The following is a 20563-nucleotide window of genomic DNA, read 5'->3' on the forward strand; positions in this document are numbered from 1 at the left end:
ATCAAATAAACTTTTATTATTTTTATTTTTCTAGATAAGCTACTAAACGTATTTTTACAATTCTCATTTTTAGACATCAATCTAAAAGTAAACTGTGAAATATATTTTTATTTTTATCAAAAACTAATCATTCTTGTTCTATAAACAAAATCAAAAACACGATATGAAAAAATTACCAAATGCATCCTAAGCTTTCAATAAAGGAACCCAAGACTTTTATTGACTATAATGTCCCCTGACTCTATAAACCTAAAAGTTGGCCTCAAAATTTTATATTAAATAGAAAATGATATTAACATAAATGTAATAATATATATATTTAAAATAATTTTAATATTTAAAAAATATTTTAATATTTTACAATCTATTAGACCTATTTTATTATATTAAAGTAATATTTAATAATAAATAGAAACATAATTTTAAAATAAATAAAAATAAAAATTATTTTGAATATTATGCAAAAAATAATTTTAATATTGTTAATAAGGAGATATTTTATTAATTTTAGAATTTATTTAACCTAAAGATTTATTTAAAATCTGTATAATAAATACGAGTATATTATTTAAATAAATGTAATAGCTTTAAATTTTAATATTATTTTAAATGTTAAAAATAATTTAATATTATTAGTCCACTATATAGATTATATTTTATATTAAGTTTTTATTGGTTAAAAAATTTAAAGTTAATTTTTAACTATTATATTTAAATATTATTATGATTAAAAAAATTCTATTAACTATTTTTTAAAAATTTAATAACATATATAATTATTTTTTCGTATTTTGAGAATATAGATGTCCTTTTTCTCCAAAATATATAAATATCAATTTGCAAAGGAATGTTGTCGGAAGCATAGCTGCCCGATGGCGGCGTGGGCTTTACTAGTTACTATTCACCGTCCAAACAAAAAAAAAATAAAAATGAAAATCCTAATATTATAAATAGCACATTATTTTCAACTTTCCCTTTTAATTTCTCTCACTGACTCTCCAATTTCTCCTTTGATTTTTTTTTTAATTTTTCATTTTTTTGGTAGAATAAAGCAGACAGGTAATTAACTGACTCCTCGAGTCTGACGAATCCAAACTCCTTATTCCTTTTAATGTCCTTTTGTCTTTTAATTCCTCGAAAAGGTATGTAAATCTAATGATCTTTAATTTCAAGATTTTGTTTTGATTGCTTTTGGTTAGAGACATGTAATTAAATGTTTAATCGGGGGAACGATCGTTAGAATCGAATCAAAAAATTGTCAAATCTGATTTGTTGATCGACTGTGCTGGGATTTTATTATTTTTTTGGTTTTTTTATAGGCGAACTTTTAAAATTTCAGTTTGTAGATATATATATATATTTTTCAATTCAATATTGAAATCGTAGGAATTTGTAAGTTTCTTCTAACCTAGACCTGTCAAATGGTAGTTTTGGTGTTAGAGCCTGATTTTTGCTGCATCTGATTGGTTATTTGTTGTTTAGGTTTCATATTTTTGCTGTATCTGATTAGGTATTGAAGCTTTGGTTGTTGCGGCATCTGGTTGTGCTTTTGGTGTGAAATTTTATATTTTTGCTGCAATTGATTATGGCTTTGGTGTTAAATTTGATGTCCTTTTCTTTTCTTTTTGTTTTTTCCCCACCTTCTCTTTGCAGGTATTTTGTGAAACTCCATAATGTTAGAGCAGTTACTGATCTTTACTAGAGGAGGGTTAATCCTCTGGACATGTAAGGAGCTAGGCAATGCTCTGAAAGGATCGCCGATTGACACGTTGATTCGGTCATGTCTTTTGGAGGAACGATCTGGTTTAGCATCGTTCAATTACGATTCTGCAGGTGCAGCATACACTCTCAAATGGACCTTTCATAATGAGCTCGGCCTGGTGTTTGTTGCCGTGTATCAGCGTATACTCCATCTGCTCTATGTGGATGATCTGCTGGCCATGATGAAGCAATCCTTTTCAGAGATTTATGATCCAAAACGAACTGACTATTCAGATTTTGATGAAATGTTTAGACAACTTAGGAAGGAGGCAGAAGCTAGGGCGGAGGAGTTAAAGAAATCAAAGCAAGTTACTAAGCCTATGAATAACCTTAAGAAGCAGGGAGGACAGCTGCAAAAGGGTGGATTTGAAAGGGGAAGTAACAGGAGTGGAGGTGGCTCGGCAAATGATGACGGGGATAGTGATAATATGAGAGGCCGTAAATTGGAGAATGGACACTCCAATGTCGGCAATGTTGAGATTGAAGAATCTAGGGTAACAGGTGTTGCTAACGGTAAAGAAAATACTAGTTCTAATATTGGGGCTTTTGATGTAAGTAAGTTACAGAAGTTAAGAAATAAAGGTGGTAAGAAAACTGATACTGTTGTTAGCAAGGGTTCAAATCCAGACCCAAAGAAAAAGATAACAAAGAAGAACAGAGTTTGGGACGATTCGCCTCCAGAGTCCAAATTGGACTTCACGGATCCTGCAGGTGGAAATGGCAGTAATATCGAGGTTGAGGCAGCAGATCATGGTGAAAGTATGATGGACAAGGAAGAGGTTTTCAGCAGTGATAGTGAATCCGAAGAAGATGAAGAAGTGGGTAAGCACAACAAGCCTGATGCTAAGAAGACGGGCTGGTTTTCATCTATGTTCCAGAGGTATTTTTCCTTGATGACTCAATTTGGTTGATTAATCTCTTAATAAATCTGTTTGTTAAAAATATGTTCTATTTATTAAATTGTCTTTATTTTTAACCCAGTATTGCTGGAAAGGCAAACTTGGATAAGGCAGACCTTGAACCCGCTCTGAAAGCTCTCAAGGATAGGCTCATGACCAAGAATGTTGTATGTATCTGAATCTTTTACCTTTTTCCTCTGATGTTTATTAGTTTTTCTTTCATTTGCTATTCTGATCATTCTTAAGAAGTTGTTAATGGACTTGAGCACTGACATTTTAGGCTGAGGAGATAGCTGAGAAACTTTGTGAATCAGTTGCAGCAAGTCTTGAAGGCAAAAAGCTGGCCTCATTTACAAGGATTTCTTCAATTGTGCAGGTATTTGATTTTTAGTTTCCTCTAATATTTGAATTCTCCGATTTGTCTTCTTGCTTTTTGTTTTTGTTTTTGTTTTGTTTTTTTTGTTTTTTATATTTTATTTTATAAGAGCAAATGAGCAATATCATACTAAAATTACCACTGCAGGCTGCAATGGAAGAGGCTCTTGTTCGCATTTTAACTCCTAGGCGTTCCATTGATATATTAAGAGATGTTCACGCTGCCAAGGAACAACGGAAGCCATATGTAGTTGTTTTCGTTGGTGTTAATGGAGTTGGGAAATCTACCAACCTAGCTAAGGTTAAGCTGATCATCTTGATAGATTTTGGGTAATTTAGGGCATATTTTCTGATCAAGCTTGCTAATTTCAAACTTGTCTATGCAGGTAGCTTACTGGCTTCTTCAGCACAAGGTCAGTGTTATGATGGCTGCATGTGATACATTCCGCTCTGGCGCTGTCGAACAGTTGCGAACTCACGCACGCAGGCTCCAGGTATGACTATGACATTAGTTATTCTTTCATGGTTATTAGCGTCTTCATTGGTTTGAAAATAGGGTAAACTTCAATATACCACATTCTTAGAATGACAATCTTCAATTTACCCCCCCAAAAGTGCGACAACGTCAATTTATACCTATTTACTATTAAGAAGAAATTAAAAAAAAAAAGGTCATCAATGCACCCCCCATTTGTCATCATCTTCTAAATGAAAATGGGGGTAAATTGAAGTTTTCAAACTTCTGGATAAATTGAAGATTGTCATTGGAATTGAAGTTTACCCTTGAAAACATACATAATCACTTGTTTCTAATGGTGCTTGCCAGGTCCCTATATTTGAAAAGGGCTATGAAAAAGATCCTGCAATTGTTGCAAAGGAAGCTATCCAGGAGGCCACACGCAATGGCTCTGATGTTGTTCTTGTTGATACAGCTGGTCGGATGCAAGTAATCATCGAATATTATCTGTTTTTATTGCATATATATTTGCATACTGTCTGTGAGCATTTTGTGAATATTATCACTTTTCGAGGTATGTGGAGCTTTGATTGTTTGAAACGAAAAGAAGCAAAGTGAGCAAGCAATAAAAAGACCCACTTATACTGGTGTTATTGGGATTTGCTTTAGTGATATCTAAGTTGGATATTGATTTGAAACCTATGGTTTGCGTGCACATTTCTTACTCCTCTTCTGTTAATATATCTATATTAATATTATTAGGATAATGAGCCGCTGATGAGGGCACTGTCAAAGCTTATCTACCTCAACAATCCAGACCTTGTCCTGTTTGTCGGAGAGGCTCTAGTGGGGAATGATGCTGTTGATCAACTGTCTAAGTTCAATCAGGTTGGTTTCGTATTCAGGATTTTATATGTTGCTTTTACTGTGCCTATCTGTTAACGTTATTGTTCTAAAATCTCCAAATATTTTATGATCACGATCATCCATTTTTCTTCTTGCAGAAATTAGCTGACCTGTCGTCTTCTCCTAATCCACAATTGATTGATGGGATATTGCTCACTAAATTCGATACAATTGATGATAAGGTAGGCAATTAACTCTGCCTATTCACATCCATGCATGTGTACACAAGAACACACAAACCAACACTTAGGCCAAACTGTTGGCTTGTTCGATTGGTTTTGAGTATCTGTGAGTTGTTTTCGCTTGCATATAATTGTAGTTCATGCTGCAGGTTGGAGCAGCATTATCAATGGTCTATGTGTCGGGAGCTCCTGTGATGTTCGTTGGATGCGGACAATCGTATACAGATTTGAAGAAACTGAATGTCAAGTCAATTGTTAAAACCCTTCTGAAATAAGTGATGTCTCAACCCAGTTATGTGCTATGTTGTTCTTGAACTATGTGTTGCCATGACCCTGTTACTTTTGTTGGAGGGGAAATCAGTCCCTTGCGGTTGTAATTTTATGTTAAATGTTTTGTACTGTATTTGTGCCTTCTCTTGATGCCTTGCGTGCATGTGTCATTAATCAAAATTTAGTGTCTTGAAAGCATTTCTATATGTCAATCATCAAGAAGCTCGGAGTCAATTATGTGGAAATACAATTGTTTGTTTACTAGGTCATGGGCTACATTATTTGGTTCTGCTGAGCTATAATGCCTATGATAGACAAATCATTATGACTTTTACCAGTAAAAATCACTTGGACCAACAGCCAAGCAGAACCGAGGAAGAAACCTGTATAAGCAAATGTCCCCGGAGAAGCAAAAGGAAATGCCAAATCAGCCCCACCAGCTAAAGGAAATGCCGTCGCTGGAAAACCTTGAAGATCTCGATTGATGTCCCCGGAGAAGAAGAGATGCCACGCCGGCCCCATTGGGTATCTCGACAACAGTCCTCCCTTCAGGGAGTTGTTCTATCTCTTTACGAAGTGTTTGATACTCGCTTGGGACTAGCCAAGTTAGTGTAGCGCCAGAATTGACAAAAACTCCGTCGTCAGACCTGGTATCGTTTTTCTTGAAAAAATTTGGATCAATATCAAGCATTTTCTCCCCAAGGCCAATTCCTTCAAGGGTAACATAATAAGATCCATCCATGACATTGATTGGAGTTGAATCATCTTCAGGTATTGCTCCTTCACCTAATACTAACATGTTATATTCATACTCAAAATAATTTAATCTACCAATGCAATATGAAAATTTTGAGCCATCTACAAGTGATGGTGTGCTGGAAGTTGGTAGGCCAAGTCCAAATCACAGCCAATGGTTCCTTGTGAGTCACGACCCCGTGTGTATCGAATTTTGTACGAGCATTCATCAGAAAATGCACTGCAATCATTTGTGCAGTAACTGGAGTCGCAAGGCAAAGTGGCGTATGTGAGTGATTTAGAAGGACCAAAAGTTGTTGCACGACATTGTTCACAAGGCTGACATTTAACCATATGAGGCTACTTCCGGTGTCCAACACGGCGAGCTGTGAACAGGTGGCTGACCGATGGGGAAGTTTACTTAAAATATAGGAATAGTAGAGATTCCGGGATGAAGATGGGCTCGAGTGTCATGAGTGCTTTGAGATGATTTTTGGGACAAATGAATGGAACAAGCCACTGACGTTTTTATAACGCATTCAATATTTGTGCTTCAATGGCGAGATTAGGGTTGTATAAGAGAGATTCTCGGTGAAGAAGCTTGGTGACTAAGCGTTTTGGTTTCGGCGCAGCGCTTGAAGTGAAATTGGTGTTTGCGAAGGGTAAGAGTACGAGGGAAAGAAGTAACACAGCATGTGAACCTGGCACGGCAGCTAAAAAGAGGATTTCTTTCTTTTTAATCTTTTTCTTCCCCCTTTTTGTTGAATTCTGCAAAAGGAAATTTTTATGAACTTCGTGGCATGAAATTTTAGCCTGTTGATAGGGCATGTTTGTGTTTAAATACATAGATAGAAGGCAATAAAAGATATAAGAGAGAGGGTGAAGCATAAAGATTATGAAGATAGATGGATATTTTTTAAACTGACCCTGTGGGAGTGAAGAGAAAGATTGTGAATAAGGGAGAAGATTAGGTTCCTCTTGTGGTTATTATATCACAGATAATGGAAGTTAATATATATTCTTCTCAACAAAGGAATCCTGTGCTTGATGATTATTAGACCAAATATATATATCAAGTAAAATTTTAATGTTACGATATCATAGATGCGCATGTTATAAGATGGTCAGAAATAATTTGGCAAATTAATTGGTTGATTTACGGTAAATTATAAGTAATTTACTGGATGCCTTCAACTTCAAATAACATTTTATTGAAATATATAAAAGAAATCGTTTCTCGCTTATTTAGTTAAAATTCCTATTTTAGTAAATCTTAATAAATCAATAAGAAAATATATCAATCAGATTTTGTATGGTTGGAATTAATAGGCACCTCGTCATGAAGCCAGTACAGAATTGTATCAACTCTAAAATAAAATTTAGGATAAAAGTAATAATTTTAGGTGGATTCAATAAATAAATAAGAGACTCAAAAATCAAGCAATTAAGAAATTTGTCAAAGAGTACTATATTTGTGAATTCAAAAAATCTCACCCAATAATTCTATCATGTAGCGCTCTTCCTCTATCTTGATTCCCCCAGTAACACATATTAAAAACAATTATTACCCAAAAAGAAAAATATAATAAATCAAAGCATATTTTAGTCATTCAGTCAAGAATTGTAAAATGATTTCCTTCAACGAAACAAAAAGATTACGCGCATTTGATGATGAGGTATTCAATCAACTATGCTTATGCGAAGACACAATATTTTGAATATTGCAAAATTTTCGTGCGTCTTGATCACACAAACACACACACACACACAAATAATGACACAATAACACACACAATGTTAATTTTAGGTAAAGGAGCAATACTTGCTTTAGAGGGTCGACTTTAATTAATCAAAATATTTCCTTGAAAGACATTTTTAAAGGGCTATGGCGTGTTTGTGGGTGCGTGTGTGTGTATCAATCATCAGCAAGAAGCTCGCAGTCAATTCTTTGGAAATACAATTGTTTGCTTACAAGGTCATAAGCTACATTATAATTCTGTTGAGCTATCATCCCTATAATAGACAAATCTTTAAACCTTTCACCATTAATATCACTTGGACCAACAGCCAAGCAAAACACAGAGGAAGACTCCTGGTAAAATACACTTTCAGCATCAAGAACCAAATCAGCCCCGCCAGCAAAATGAAATGCCATCGCCGGAAAACCTTGAAGATCTCGATTAATGTTCCCGGAATAGCACAAATGCCACGCCGGATCCATTGGGTAACTTGGCAATAGCCCTTGAAACAGATCTTCGACCTCTTTGCGTAGTGTTTGATACGCGCTTGGGACTAGCCAAGTTAGTGTAGTACCAGAATCGATGAAAACTCCAGCATCAGACCAAGTATCATTTTTCTTGAATAAATTTGGATCAATATCAAGCATTTTCTCCCCAAGACTTATTCCTTCAAGTGTAACATAATAAGATCCATCAATGACAGACATTGGGGTTGAATCACCTTCAAGTATTGCTCCTTCGCCTAATATTAACATGTTATATGCATACTCAAAATAATTTAAGTTACCAATGCAATATGAAAATTTAGAGCCAACTTTTTCTACAAGTGAGTGTGTGCTGGAAGTTGCTGGGCCAAGTCCAAATACTCCTGTAAATTGTTCATCGCTAAAATGTGCATTGTTATGGCTACACCCAAATCCTACATCATATAAAAATGTCTTGCCTTCGTCTGATGTCTCAAAGTTGAATTGCTCACTGCCAATGGTTCCTTGTGAATCAGGACCGTTTGTGTATCGAATATTGTACCAGCATTCATCAGGATATCCGCCGCAATCATTTGTGCAGTAACTGGAGTCGCAAGGCAAAGTGGCGTACGTGAGTGATTTAGAAGGATCAAAAGTTGTTGCACCACATTGTTCACAGGGCTGGCATTTAACCCATATGAGGCTACTGCCGGTGTCCAAGACGGCGAGCTGCGGAACGGGTGGCTGACCGATGGAGAAGTTCACGTAAAATACAGGAACAGTAGAGATTCCAGGATGAAGATGAGCTCGAGTGTCATGAGCTTTCTGAGATGATTTTTGGGACAAATAAATGAAACGAGCCATTGACATGTTTAGAGTGCGTTGAGCTTGTGCGTCAACGGTGTCATTAGGGTTGTATAAGAGAGAGTCCCGGTGAAGAAGCTTGGTGACTAAGCGTTTAGGTTTCCCGGCGGCGGGTGCGGCGGTTGTTGAAGTGAAAATACGGGTGCTTGTGAAAGGTAAGGTAATGAGTGAAAGAAGTAATATTGCGTGTGAAGATGGCATGATAAATGGAAATTAATTTGAATTTCTTGGTATGAAAGTTTAGTTGTTGATAGGAGGGAGATAGATACATGGTTGTGTGCATATATACAAATATAGAAGGTAAAAGAGAAAAAGGAAAGAACGAAGCATAAAGATGATGAAGATATAGAAAGAGAGATCTATAAATAGATGATGAAAGAAAAAAGTGTAACAAAGAGAAAGAATGTGAATATGGGACAAGGTCGGGTTCCTCTTGCGTGCATAATTAATCTAAGAGAAAGGAGGTTTATGAATTAAAATTCGCTCATAATATCTGTTTCTCCTAAATAAAACAAAATCTTGTAATTTGATGATAATTATTAGACAAAAATACAAAAGTAATTAAATTTCAAAGATTACATTATCATAAATGCATACGTAGCGCAATTAAGTTCTTTAAAAACATATGGCAAATCGAAAGGATTATAGAAGTAAGCTAATTAGTGGCGGGCTGGCTAATGGTTTTTATTTTATTTTTAGGATAAATAATATTCTCGATTAATTATTGATGATTTGTTGGAAATTCTTAAGATGATTGAACTCAAATACTTGATCTATCAAAATTGAAATATTATTTTACTGAAATATACGAAAGAGAGATCATGCATCAACACTTAATTACGTGCTTAATTATGGTTAAAACGCCTATTTAATAATTCTCAGTTATAAGCGAAAAGAAATTTGGCCAATCACAAAGCACATAACCGCGAAGCTAATGGTGCCAACTTTAAAATAGAACTTCAAATAAAAGAAATTAAAAAAAAATTAATGTGAATTTGATAAACATGACATGTGATGTAAATTCGACACTTGTCCAATATTTATTCCTTTGTCCAATATAACGCCATATTGATTTAAATCAATGATCAATTGGCCATACCAAACAAGATTAAGAACAATTATTAAGACCCATTCCTAAGAGACACACTAATGGACAAAATATTGAAGTATCAAATTAATCATCAAAAACGTCCATTGACATTTAGATTAACTTCATTCACTCTCTTTCTTTTATTTTTGCCAAGCCAGCTCTAATTTTGCTGTCACGTTCCATCTTTAGGCATGAAAAACCATATCCTTATCTTTGCAACGCTCATAATCTACCTCGATTATTCCCAAACTAGCCCTAAATTAAAACAATTCTTACCCTGAGAACCTAATAAGACAGACGACAATTAAGTCATTCAATCAAGAATTGTAAATAGTTCTTCACATGAAACAAGAAGATTTACGTTGTTTAATTATATTTCACACTTCAAACCCAATCAGAAAGTAAATGGGTTCGGCCAAGTGTCATACATGAACTGCTTCGAGCAATCCGAACCTCATCACAAAATCATCTTTACAAATGATTGTTTGCCAAGTGTCCCAAACCTTAGTCTAAACCTAAACCCAGCAACTATAAAGGGCACAACCCTAGGCCACTCTCGTTACTTGCATTGTTCTTCTTCTCCTTTCTCCATCATCATTACTGTCTAAGCAATGGCTTCTTCCAGGTTTTTTATCAGCATTTTAGCCCTCACGTGTTTCTTATTTACCTCTGAAGCCAAGGAAATTCTTGTGGGAGGCAAAGAAAATTCATGGTCAATTCCTCCATCTCCTGACTTTCTCAATCTTTGGGCAGAGAAAACCCGGTTCAGAATTGGCGATTCTCTCAGTAATTTCTCTTCAAATTCTTATACTTTGTTAATCTTATATTTATCTCACTTAGTTTGCTATATATAAACTCTAATTTTCCATCACTTTACTAATATCATATTTCTAATAATATCTCTTCTTCTTTTTTTAAATCTTGTTTCAGTTCATTAACATGGCACCAGAGTCATGGTCTCAAAGTATCGTATTAGAACCCTCATGTCTTGGTTAATTTTTTGGATGTACAGATGATAAATCAGTTGTACTCACAATCCCAATTTGAGATTTTCCATTTCATGCATTTGTTTGCATAAAGATTCATAAATTTTCCCTCACCTTTTATCATCGTACACTAATTTTTTTTTTTTTTAATGTTAGTGTTTAAGTTTGATGGCAAGACTGATTCAGTGCTACAAGTGACAAGAGATGATTATAACAGCTGCAACAAATCAAAACCAATCAAAGAATACAAAGATGGGAACACAAAGATCGAACTGAGCCGATCAGGGCCACATTACTTCATCAGCGGCGCCGACGGTAATTGTGAGAAGGGAGAGAAACTTTTTGTGGTGGTCATGTCTAACAAATTCAAGTCTTTCAATGCTCCGGCATCTGCTCCGGCGCCGGCTCCTAATCAGAACAGTGCTGCTGGCGATGAATTCAAGTTAGGGTTTAAGGGTGTAATAACTCTCCTAGCTGGGTTTGCTTTGTTTTAAGATAAAAATAAGATCTCTTGAGATTTGTGAGATCAAAACTGTGTTTTGAAGATAATTTTTGCTTTGAGATACTTTTAGATTACGTTACGACGTTTTGAGGATCTTTACTTAAATTCTTAAGCTCATATATATTAGGTATTGTGATGATAAATCTTCTTCTGATTACTTGCCTTTTCATGATTTATTTTTGCTTGAAGAGGAAGTTTGGTGATTAAAGTACTTACATGTTAAGCAATTTAAATAGCGGGTTGAAAATTAATTCAAATTGTTGTACCAAAATTGGAATAATTCATAAGAGATCTGCTTCTTTAAGTTCATAAATTAGTTTGATGCAATAAATTTTTTTTTTAAAAAAATTGATTTGACCAAAAAATACCTTTTTTTTTTTTTTAAGGATAAAAATGCCTTGTTAATAAGCCTTAGGTTTTTTTTTTAATATTTTTCTGTTCAAAAAATTAAAAATAAGTTAGTAGGGCAGAAACATCATTTTGTAATTAATTTGTAGGAACATAGATGCTACTTTATATAAATTGTAGGGATAGAAAGGTCTTTTTGTAAAATTATAGGGGTAGAAATGTTATTTTATAACTAATTTACTATTTCTATTAAACTTAACAGTAAAAGTTAATTGAATATCACCCATTTAATTATTTTCAAAAATAAATCTTTTTTTTTTTTAATTTGTCAAAACATATGCCATTCAGGGATAATTAACCCAATATATAATTCTATGAAAAGTAATAATTGTAGTTGTTGAAATGGTAGGTATGCTTAGGTGGGGTTGGTTTTGGAAAGTGTTCACGGCGATTAAAAGGGGATTTTATAGGGGATAGAGAGGGGTTAAGGATTTATAGATGATGTTTAGAGTATTTTCGCAGGTAAGGAGAAATTATTAGATGAGATTCTTGCACGTGAGATATAGAAGAAGAAAAGAAATTAAAAGAGAAGTCTTATTTCCTTTGGAATCAATATGCATCAGTAAGACAGTAACTAGTGTGTGTTTTTTTTTTTAAAAAAAAAAAATTGTCAAATACAAAAATTAATAAGTCTTGATCATATTCGTGATAGGGTATCGTAGAAATTAAAGAGAATAAATGCCTTAAAAAGAGGACAAAAATTTGTAGAAATCCAATTGAAGTTATTTATCAGTTTCTCTTGCTTAATTATGGAAGTTATCCCGCATTTTAAAGTGCGCACTTGTCCAATATAGTTGCTGCCTATTTCTTAATAACTCGACATTAAATTTAATTAATCACATATTCTGCTTTTTCCCTCTTTTTTGGATACACAACTACATATTGTGTTATTAACTTATTACAGTCTGTTCTAGTTATGGATGGTCGCACTTTAACTACACCGGGTGTTTCTGATTTGGGCCTCAGTTGGGCCCCTAATTCGCCCCAATCTCAAATTTGATACTCTTTCAGGCCTTGTAGAAGCCCACTAATTTACATGGAAAATCATGAGCACAAAATACGAAATCTAAAATCTTCTTCCTTTCCCTGTTTTCCTCCTAATAATTCAATGGACATAAATGCTCAGATATCACCGCAATATTTCTCTTCATTTTGACACTTGTAAGCTCTTTCTTTCTGTTCACTTCTCTATGAGTATGTCTATTACCCAAAATTTCACATCGTTTATTATTATTAAAAGTGTAGCAACTTTTTAAAAACAAAATTTTTCAGGCAAAATTTTGTTCTGGGTCTGCTAAAAGAAGTCCCATTTTGGTAAATGGATTTATTATCTTGTGGCAAAGTAACAGTTTTCCCTCAACCCAAAGCGGGAACCTCCATTTTTACACGGAATTCACGACTTAACCTTCACTCAGGTCTTAGCTCTCTTCATTCTTTGAAGGTATGCACATTTTGAAGTTCATAGTGCTTCTTTTCCTGTTTGTCTTTTTTTCTCTATATGAAACTTAAATTTGACCTTTTTTAATGTTACTGAAATTTGTTTATCTGCGCTTTTTATTTGTACTTTTGTCTAAGAATTGGTATGTTTTAACTCAGTGGCTATTATTTCAATTTGTCATATTTGAAGAATTAGCTAGAATTGATTGTGCATGTTATGATTAAATTGAGATGTTGTGGCTTTTAATTCGGAGCTGCTGTGGAATGGAATCAATAGTAGTCATGTGCAAGTTGTTAATTTGTTATGCCTTTAAAATTAAGCTAAAGCATGACAGTTTCAAACTGGTCCTTAGTCTCAGTGAGATTGATGTCTGATTCTGAAATTCGTCGATAAAGTATTCAAATTTTGCTGGATAGTTTAGTTCCATTTGGCCTTGCCTAGTTTCTAATCAATTGGAGAGATGATCCATTCACATTGCAAAAGAAACTTTCATGTGGGTTGCCTTGTGTTGTAGAATAAGAGGTAATGGGTTCCCTTGTGTTGTGGAATAAGAGATAAGGTTATTGAGCTAGCATGTCATCTGTTGTATCATAGGCCAACTTTATTCTGTGGCCCTATAAAACCTGACATTAATGCTGCTACAAATTTTGATAACTATCAATTTTTGATGGTTTACTGAATAATTGTAACCTCATGAAGTTTCTGTAAAGTTTCTGAGTTAATATTTCTGCAGCTTAGTAGCGGAAAATATAAACTTCAATTAAAGTCTAGAGTTCCATCGAAAAAGTTGCAGCATCCATATGCTTTGGCTGCTAGACAGGATTATCCGCAAAATGCAGATTTACCTCGGCAGTACTCAAAGAGAGAAAAGAAGCCATTTCCAATTCCTATAGTGGAGCTGAGGCGAGCTGCTAGAGCAAGGGCCAAAAATCGGAGTGGCCAACCCAGAAGACCAGTCCCACCTCCAAAAAGAGGGTTGCTGGTTAAAAACCTTATACCAGTGGCCTATGATGTGTTAAATGCGAGAATTACATTGATTAACAATCTCAAGAAGCTCTGGAAAGTGGTGCCTGTGCATGCTTGCGTGTAAGTTTCCACATCTTTGTCACTAATTTCATCTTTTATATTTCAATAAGTGTTAGTTCAGAAATAATAAATATTAGTTAAATTACTGTTGTGTGTAATCACATTTTATGCCCTTGTATAAGTGGATGGCATAGAATTTATGGCCGGTTTATGGCCATGCCAAAAAATGATCTTGTACAATTTTCACATTTGTTTTTCCTCATTGGCTGTGGTGTCATAAGAAGTAAATGGTGTATCAGAAGATCTAACTGATTCATATGTGGTGAACATTTGATACAGATGATTTAGATCATTTGTGATGTTAGAACTCTATCTTCTACTTCGGTGGAGATTCTTGAACATGTCTATGGTTAATAGTTCCTCCTGTAAGCAATCTAGTAAAGAATGTTGGACATTACGAACTGTTGCAGGCCGCACTTTAATGTACTTTTGTAGAAGTATTTTGATCATTCAGACTATTATAGTGAATATGATGTATGACCCTGCCTAATAATGCATTTGCTGTTCTGCAGATTTTGTAATGAAATTCACGTGGGACCTGTTGGACATCGTTTCAAGTCATGCAAAGGCCCTGATTCTGCCTTTCGCAAGGGTCTTCATGAGTGGACAAATGCAGCCCTTGAAGATATACTTTTGCAAGTTGAAGCATACCATCTTTTTGACCGCCTAGGAAAGCGTATTCGTCATGATGAGAGATTTTCTATTCCTCGAATTCCGGCTGTGACTGAGCTTTGCATCCAAGCTGGTGTGGAAATTCCTGAATTTCCCACGAAAAGGAGACGAAAGCCAATCATCCGCATAGGTAGAAAAGAATTTATTGATGCTGATGAAAGCGATCTGCCAGAACCTGATCCACCTGTTCCATTAAAACCGATTTTAACTGAAATACCGGATTCTGAAATAGTAGCCCCATCCAATGAAGAAGAAACAGTTTTGCTTGCGGAAGAAACACTTCAAGTATGGGAAAAGATGCGGGGAGGAGCTAGGAGGCTAATGATGATGTACCCAGTGAGGGTTTGTGGATATTGCCCAGAGGTGCATGTGGGTCCATCTGGACACAAGGCGCAGAACTGCGGCGCCTTTAAGCACCAACAACGTAATGGCCAACATGGTTGGCAAGCAGCAGTTCTCGATGACTTGATACCGCCGAGATATGTCTGGCATGTTCCTGATGTGAACGGGCCTCCGTTAAGACGGGAGTTCAAAAGCTTTTACGGACAAGCCCCTGCCGTGGTAGAAATATGTGTTCAGGCTGGGGCAGCAGTGCCAGAGCAATACAAGCCAACCATGAGATTAGATGTTGGGATCCCTACAAGTATTCGAGAAGCTGAAATGGTGGTTTGAGTTGCTTTGTACACATATTATTGTTTGTTTAAAACAAAATATAAAGTTGTAGTGGGGTTTATTGAAATGAAATGCAATGAACTTGTAACTATATCTTGCATCGATTTCTTGTTTTATTCAGAACCGAAGATATTAAAGACTTGTAAGTAGAAAAATTAAACTTGAAACCTGTATCATTATCTTGTATGCTACTTGTCTGCTAGACTGCTAGAGCTGACTGATAATTTCTATGCATGGCAGCCATTCCATAGTAGGTAGGACTAGGAGGTGTTGGACCAGCCAGGTCTACAGACTTTTCGAAACTAAATATTATCTAATTATTTCATTTTAAAAATGATTTTTCTTATCAACGTGGCAACCGGGACTAAAGGCCCAGGTTTTCTTAGGCCCACCCCATCCCATAAAGTTTCACGAAAGCAGAAAGACGAAAAAGATTAAGACGCACATTCTGTTCCCAATCAAAAGTCTGGATTTTTACAATCTCTTTAAAAAGAATATAATTGGGAAAAAAAAAAAAAAAGGCAGAAAGATAAGGGCACTAAACGCACTTTCGTTGCTTCTTCCATGGAAGTCGCTGCTGCTTATCCTTCCTTGAGTTTACTTCATCTCCGTAAGCTCTCCCGCTCTCTTTATACGTGAAAGAACGCATCACTCATTTTACACATTTTTTTTAGTGATCTAATTTCTTATTTTCTCTGCTTATCAATTTTCTCCAGGTTCTAGAAAGTCTTCTACGCATTCTTCTTTGTCGCGGGTAAATTTAGATTCCTCTTATTTTCTCTGTTTCTGGTAGGTATGAGTGACAGTGTGAGAGAGAAAGAATTTATGCTTTTCTGGGTATCCAAACATAAATTCTTGACAAAAGAAGACTTTCGTGGATTAATAAAACAATAATACTGTGCTTCCAGAAGCTTGTATTCCAATTGACGTGGCATCGTTATTTTATTATCTCACTGTCATATGGTGAACTGTAAGAGCACCGCCTATGTGTCAAATCAGTTGGGATCAACTTTTTAAGCATTACTCATAACTATATTTGTTTGACGAAACAGCTTGTAAGCTTTGTGGATGTTATTTAGAGAGATATGCTGCAAGTGTTTGGATGATCCGGTTAAATCTTTTGTGCTGTAAAATTCAGTAGTTGATTGGGTGTTTAGCTTGCAAGAGCATAGATTAAATTAAATTGCTATATGCCATTCAATTAAAACTAAATCATATGAATTGTTATATTCATTCATTGCGATAAGAAGAAAAGATGAAAAATGGAAAAAAGCACAATAATCAAAAGTAATTTATTTATTGTACACGAGTTATTTGTAAATGTTTCAAATGATTCCCTATTAGTTGTTTTGGCTTTCTGCCCCTCCTGTGTGGTTGATGCCAGTGTTGACTGGAGATTATAGGATTTGAGAATCTCCTAAGGTTACTTTTTTCACTTCTTGCAGTTGTGCCCTTATAAAGGGCTTGGGTGTTCCGCATATAATCAGGCAGTTTTGAGAAATCCATATAGTTGTAAGTAACATTTTTAGCTTGTATTTTTACTTCATTTACTCACTGACGCTAAAATCTGGCATTTCAATTTTCTTATATTTGCCCGATGTTATTTGTGGCACACCCAACTTATGAAAAATTTCAGAGTTCATTTAATACGTACTTTCATGACATTTTGGGTTAAGAATATTTTGAAGAATTTACCTTCTATTAATTGAAAGGTTAACTGTAACATCTTCTGCTTTTGTTCTCACGTTGGTAACTATGTCTGATAATGGTTGGTTGAAATTACTGTATTCTCAAAGTCTTTTAAATGTTAGCAGCTGTATTGTGGTAAGTTCAACATAAAAGGATTACCAATTTCATAACACACTTGCATTTGTTGTTGCTTTTGATGGTTTGGCAGTTTTCCTTTGTGAAATCTGATATGTAACTATGTAAGAGTGAATTACAGGTGTGGTTGGGATATTCTTGCTGTTACCAGACGTGCCTGATAAACTAGATCTTTCTAATCTTTATGCTTTCTTCTTTCTTTTGCAGCTGCACAAAATGGCTTTCAGTGCATCACAAGGAAGCGTGTTGGTTTCTCATGGCCTAATTTTGATCTAAAGCTTAATAGACGGTGCTATGATATTAAATTTTCCAGAAATGTAGTTGTGAGATCTCAACTTGCTGGAACTGGGACTCCGGATGCTGCCTACCCATTATCAGGTTTCACTGCGAACCATTTTATGTCATTTCCTCTCTTGCCTCCTCCTTCCTGCTTTTATCAAGTTTCAGCTGTCTGCCTAATTATTTCTCACCAAAGTTTTAAAGTGCAGAACTTAAACTGGGGTCCAAAGTTAGAGGAATATGCTTTTATGCTGTTACTGCTGTAGTTGCCATTTTTCTGATTGTGCTGATGCTTGTGGGTCATCCCTTTGTGCTTTTGCTGGACCGATACCGAAGAAAATTTCATCATTTTATTGCCAAACTTTGGGCAACATTGACTGTTTCTCCATTTCTTAAACTTGAGATTGAGGGGCTGGAGAATCTGCCTTCTTCAGATACTCCTGCTGTTTATGTTTCCAACCATCAGAGTTTTCTAGACATATACACTCTTCTCACTCTTGGGAAAAGCTTCAAGTTCATCAGCAAGACGGGAATATTTCTCTTTCCTGTCATTGGGTGGGCAATGTCAATGATGGGTGTCATTCCTTTGAAACGCATGGATAGCCGAAGCCAATTGGTATTTCTTTTCTTTTCCTCCTTCCTATTCTAATTGAAGCATTTGTGGTTATTTATTTTGTTTAGGGTAGCAGGCAAACTTCCAAACTGTGTTTTATCACTTAGTTCGTTCATTTGTTTCCTCCGACAGGCTCAGGTTTCTGCCCTTCACCCCCTTGGATTTGAAATTTTTATTGGTTTTCTGGTATAGGAATGTCTTAAGAGATGCATGGAACTTATCAAGAAGGGGGCCTCCGTATGTTTCTTTCCGGAAGGAACACGGAGTAAAGACGGAAAATTAGGCGCTTTCAAGGTGAGCTGGCAAGGTCGTGTTGGCACTTTATACTGAAAAAGAGACTATGATATTATTGAAGACTTTGGGGTCAATATTAGAATTATATTATGGTTCTATGAATTCATTTATTTATCTTGCTGGTGATATGCAGAAAGGTGCATTCAGTGTTGCAGCAAAAACTGGAGTCCCGGTGGTACCCATAACTCTAGTGGGAACTGGCAAAATCATGCCTTCAGGAATGGAGGGTATGTTGAATGAAGGAACCATTAAAGTTGTTATTCATAAGCCTATTCAAGGACATGATGCAGGAGAACTGTGCAATGAAGCTAGAAACTCAATTGCAGATGCACTCGGTCTTCAAAGCTGAAAATTTTACTGCAAAAAACAATACTTGTCGCTACATCTCAATGCCTGATTTCATGCTATGAATGAAAGAAATACAATCTTAAAGGTACATGTTTTATAACTCCCTTTTGCATTTTTCATACACAATTGAGGTGAATGTTCATGATTTCTAATAATCTGAAAACATCTAACTGGAGAGTGGAGACCTTTAGAGCAAAGCAATTTGCATTCATATCATTTACAGCTCCGTGTGAGAAGATTTTGACAACTTTTAACTGAAGAGGTATTTGAAGGGTTGGAGTTTCTACCAAAGTCTCGCAAAGACTTATCTCTAGGCATTCAAATTATTGTGAACTTAGGCATCAAATTATTGTGCACTTATTGATGTGTAATATAATTGATATGCTGTTATCTAATAATGCATAATGCGCTCATTTTTATCCTACGTTATATTGGTCTAGTTTTAACGTCGTTTTTCCACTTCATATACATGATGTGCTATTGTTCTTGTTCGTTCTTGCAGGTCTGTATATGTTGTTAACGTGAAGTCCATCGGTAACTTTGTTTGCCGCAAAACAGCTCATCTTTGGAACAGCTGGCTGACCCTTTTAATGGCATTTTTATTTTTAATCTCTTTCGACTTTTTTTTTTAATTATAATTTCTTTTTGTGCTGTCACCTGACGCGGATGAAAAAGGATCTGCCCTGACAATTTTTTTCCAAACACGGCTGGCTTAGTTTACACTCTTGTTGGACCATATCAATGTCTTGAGAAGACTTGGGTCCATTTAAGAGGCAATTGGTAGAGAACGATGTGTATAATCGAACTTACAGAAAGAACAGAATTTTACTTTGAATAATGAATAAAAATAACATCTCTTAAAAATAATTATTTTCTTATGTATTTCTTCTCCCCCATGGAGAACGTCATTGTTGTTAGCTTAGCTAATTGACTTGTACTGTCGAGAAAAAATAATTTTCTTTTTGTGCTATCGAGATTAAAACCAAATTAAAAAAAAAAGTCATGACAAATAATTATTAATAGTGACATTTTGTAATTATAATATTAGAGCAGAGGAAATGAAATATATTCTCTCTCCATTTATATTAATCACATTTTTTTATTTTAAAAAAATCAACTTTTTTTTTTTGGTTTGTTACTATATGCTTAACAACAATGATACATTTAATTATTTTAAAGGTAAAATTTACTGACCACTTGTTATTTTTACATTTTATCAAACATATATTAATTTTTTAATAGATATTCTCCTGAAATTTACGAAGTGTATTATTTTTGTCTCTTTTTTACACGGTTAGAGGATTTAATTGAATATAAGTAAAATGACTATTTCTTTCATGAACATAATCCTAACTAAATGTCAAAAAGCAGATTTCATGTTATAACTATTGGGCTAATAATGACTACAAAATTATCTATATAAACTCATAAAGCTAGCTAATTTGTAAACTTCAGGTGGAAAGTAGGAAAAAAAAAGTTTTGGTGTATTTTTTATAAAATATGAAATATCAAGTGGTCAAGAGATATATTTTTTTTTATTTTAATGAATGTATGTATGTATGTATATAATCTTTCTCAGTTGTTGGCTTACTCTCTAAAGAATAACTATATATAGATTTCATTCAAAGATCTCTGACTATATTAAAATTAAGGATAATTTTAAAAATAAAAAATACATATTTTAATGTAGTATATTTTA

At 34.8% G+C, this 20563-nt stretch overlaps 5 protein-coding genes across 7 annotated transcripts; 4 read left to right on the forward strand and 1 right to left on the reverse strand.

Annotated features, from left to right (window-relative positions):
- Nucleotides 1-900: 900 nt before the first annotated feature.
- LOC102611068 (uncharacterized) lies at nucleotides 901-5048 on the forward strand. Of its 2 annotated transcripts, none has more exons than XM_052433547.1 (10): nucleotides 901-1059; nucleotides 1654-2641; nucleotides 2743-2827; nucleotides 2941-3036; nucleotides 3184-3336; nucleotides 3422-3529; nucleotides 3862-3981; nucleotides 4255-4380; nucleotides 4497-4580; nucleotides 4730-5048. In XM_052433547.1, exons 2-10 carry the CDS (start codon nucleotides 1674-1676, stop codon nucleotides 4853-4855), a joined length of 1866 nt encoding a protein of 621 aa, XP_052289507.1. In that variant the 5' UTR covers nucleotides 901-1059; nucleotides 1654-1673; the 3' UTR covers nucleotides 4856-5048. The 2 variants fall into 2 exon arrangements, with proteins under 2 accessions (XP_052289507.1, XP_052289506.1); XM_052433546.1 differs by having other exon boundaries at nucleotides 973-1142.
- A 2136-nt stretch (nucleotides 5049-7184) lies between these two features.
- LOC102624679 (aspartic proteinase nepenthesin-1-like) lies at nucleotides 7185-8658 on the reverse strand. The gene has a single exon (XM_006474547.3). It carries the CDS (start codon nucleotides 8656-8658, stop codon nucleotides 7501-7503), a length of 1158 nt encoding a protein of 385 aa, XP_006474610.3. The 3' UTR covers nucleotides 7185-7500.
- A 1632-nt stretch (nucleotides 8659-10290) lies between these two features.
- On the forward strand, nucleotides 10291-11304 carry LOC102610767 (early nodulin-like protein 3). The gene is made up of 2 exons (XM_006473946.4): nucleotides 10291-10528; nucleotides 10885-11304. Exons 1-2 carry the CDS (start codon nucleotides 10354-10356, stop codon nucleotides 11220-11222), a joined length of 513 nt encoding a protein of 170 aa, XP_006474009.2. The 5' UTR covers nucleotides 10291-10353; the 3' UTR covers nucleotides 11223-11304.
- Nucleotides 11305-12646: 1342 nt separating this feature from the next.
- On the forward strand, nucleotides 12647-15597 carry LOC102610466 (APO protein 2, chloroplastic). Of its 2 annotated transcripts, none has more exons than XM_006473945.4 (4): nucleotides 12647-12799; nucleotides 12911-13079; nucleotides 13810-14162; nucleotides 14675-15597. In XM_006473945.4, exons 2-4 carry the CDS (start codon nucleotides 12957-12959, stop codon nucleotides 15504-15506), a joined length of 1308 nt encoding a protein of 435 aa, XP_006474008.2. In that variant the 5' UTR covers nucleotides 12647-12799; nucleotides 12911-12956; the 3' UTR covers nucleotides 15507-15597. The 2 variants fall into 2 exon arrangements, with proteins under 2 accessions (XP_006474008.2, XP_052289435.1); XM_052433475.1 differs by lacking the exon at nucleotides 12647-12799 and adding an exon at nucleotides 12814-12832.
- A 352-nt stretch (nucleotides 15598-15949) lies between these two features.
- Nucleotides 15950-19731, forward strand: LOC102610157 (1-acyl-sn-glycerol-3-phosphate acyltransferase BAT2, chloroplastic). Its single transcript, XM_006473944.4, has 8 exons — nucleotides 15950-16116; nucleotides 16223-16260; nucleotides 16952-17018; nucleotides 17538-17708; nucleotides 17819-18225; nucleotides 18415-18516; nucleotides 18650-18949; nucleotides 19367-19731. The coding sequence occupies exons 1-7, from the start codon at nucleotides 16071-16073 to the stop codon at nucleotides 18863-18865; spliced, it is 1047 nt and encodes a 348-aa protein (XP_006474007.2). The 5' UTR covers nucleotides 15950-16070; the 3' UTR covers nucleotides 18866-18949; nucleotides 19367-19731.
- The last annotated feature ends 832 nt before the right edge of the window (nucleotides 19732-20563 follow it).

The sequence above is a fragment of the Citrus sinensis genome, chromosome 9 (genome assembly GCF_022201045.2).
Source record: "Citrus sinensis cultivar Valencia sweet orange chromosome 9, DVS_A1.0, whole genome shotgun sequence".
In the NCBI taxonomy this organism is placed as follows: domain Eukaryota; kingdom Viridiplantae; phylum Streptophyta; class Magnoliopsida; order Sapindales; family Rutaceae; genus Citrus; species Citrus sinensis.

Coding starts and splice junctions, on each gene's coding strand:
- LOC102610767 (XM_006473946.4), top strand. CDS start 10,354: ATGGCTTCTTCCAGGTTTTTTATCAGCATTTTAGCCCTCACGTGTTTC. Junction 10,529..10,884: donor CAGAATTGGCGATTCTCTCA/GTAATTTCTCTT, acceptor TTTTAATGTTAG/TGTTTAAGTTTGATGGCAAG.
- LOC102624679 (XM_006474547.3), bottom strand. CDS start 8,658: ATGTCAATGGCTCGTTTCATTTATTTGTCCCAAAAATCATCTCAGAAA.
- LOC102611068 (XM_052433547.1), top strand. CDS start 1,674: ATGTTAGAGCAGTTACTGATCTTTACTAGAGGAGGGTTAATCCTCTGG. Junction 3,337..3,421: donor AATCTACCAACCTAGCTAAG/GTTAAGCTGATC, acceptor TTGTCTATGCAG/GTAGCTTACTGGCTTCTTCA. Junction 4,581..4,729: donor TCGATACAATTGATGATAAG/GTAGGCAATTAA, acceptor TTCATGCTGCAG/GTTGGAGCAGCATTATCAAT.
- LOC102610466 (XM_006473945.4), top strand. CDS start 12,957: ATGGATTTATTATCTTGTGGCAAAGTAACAGTTTTCCCTCAACCCAAA. Junction 13,080..13,809: donor GCTCTCTTCATTCTTTGAAG/GTATGCACATTT, acceptor ATATTTCTGCAG/CTTAGTAGCGGAAAATATAA. Junction 14,163..14,674: donor GTGCCTGTGCATGCTTGCGT/GTAAGTTTCCAC, acceptor GCTGTTCTGCAG/ATTTTGTAATGAAATTCACG.
- LOC102610157 (XM_006473944.4), top strand. CDS start 16,071: ATGGAAGTCGCTGCTGCTTATCCTTCCTTGAGTTTACTTCATCTCC. Junction 16,261..16,951: donor CGCATTCTTCTTTGTCGCGG/GTAAATTTAGAT, acceptor CACTTCTTGCAG/TTGTGCCCTTATAAAGGGCT. Junction 17,709..17,818: donor TGCTGCCTACCCATTATCAG/GTTTCACTGCGA, acceptor TTTAAAGTGCAG/AACTTAAACTGGGGTCCAAA.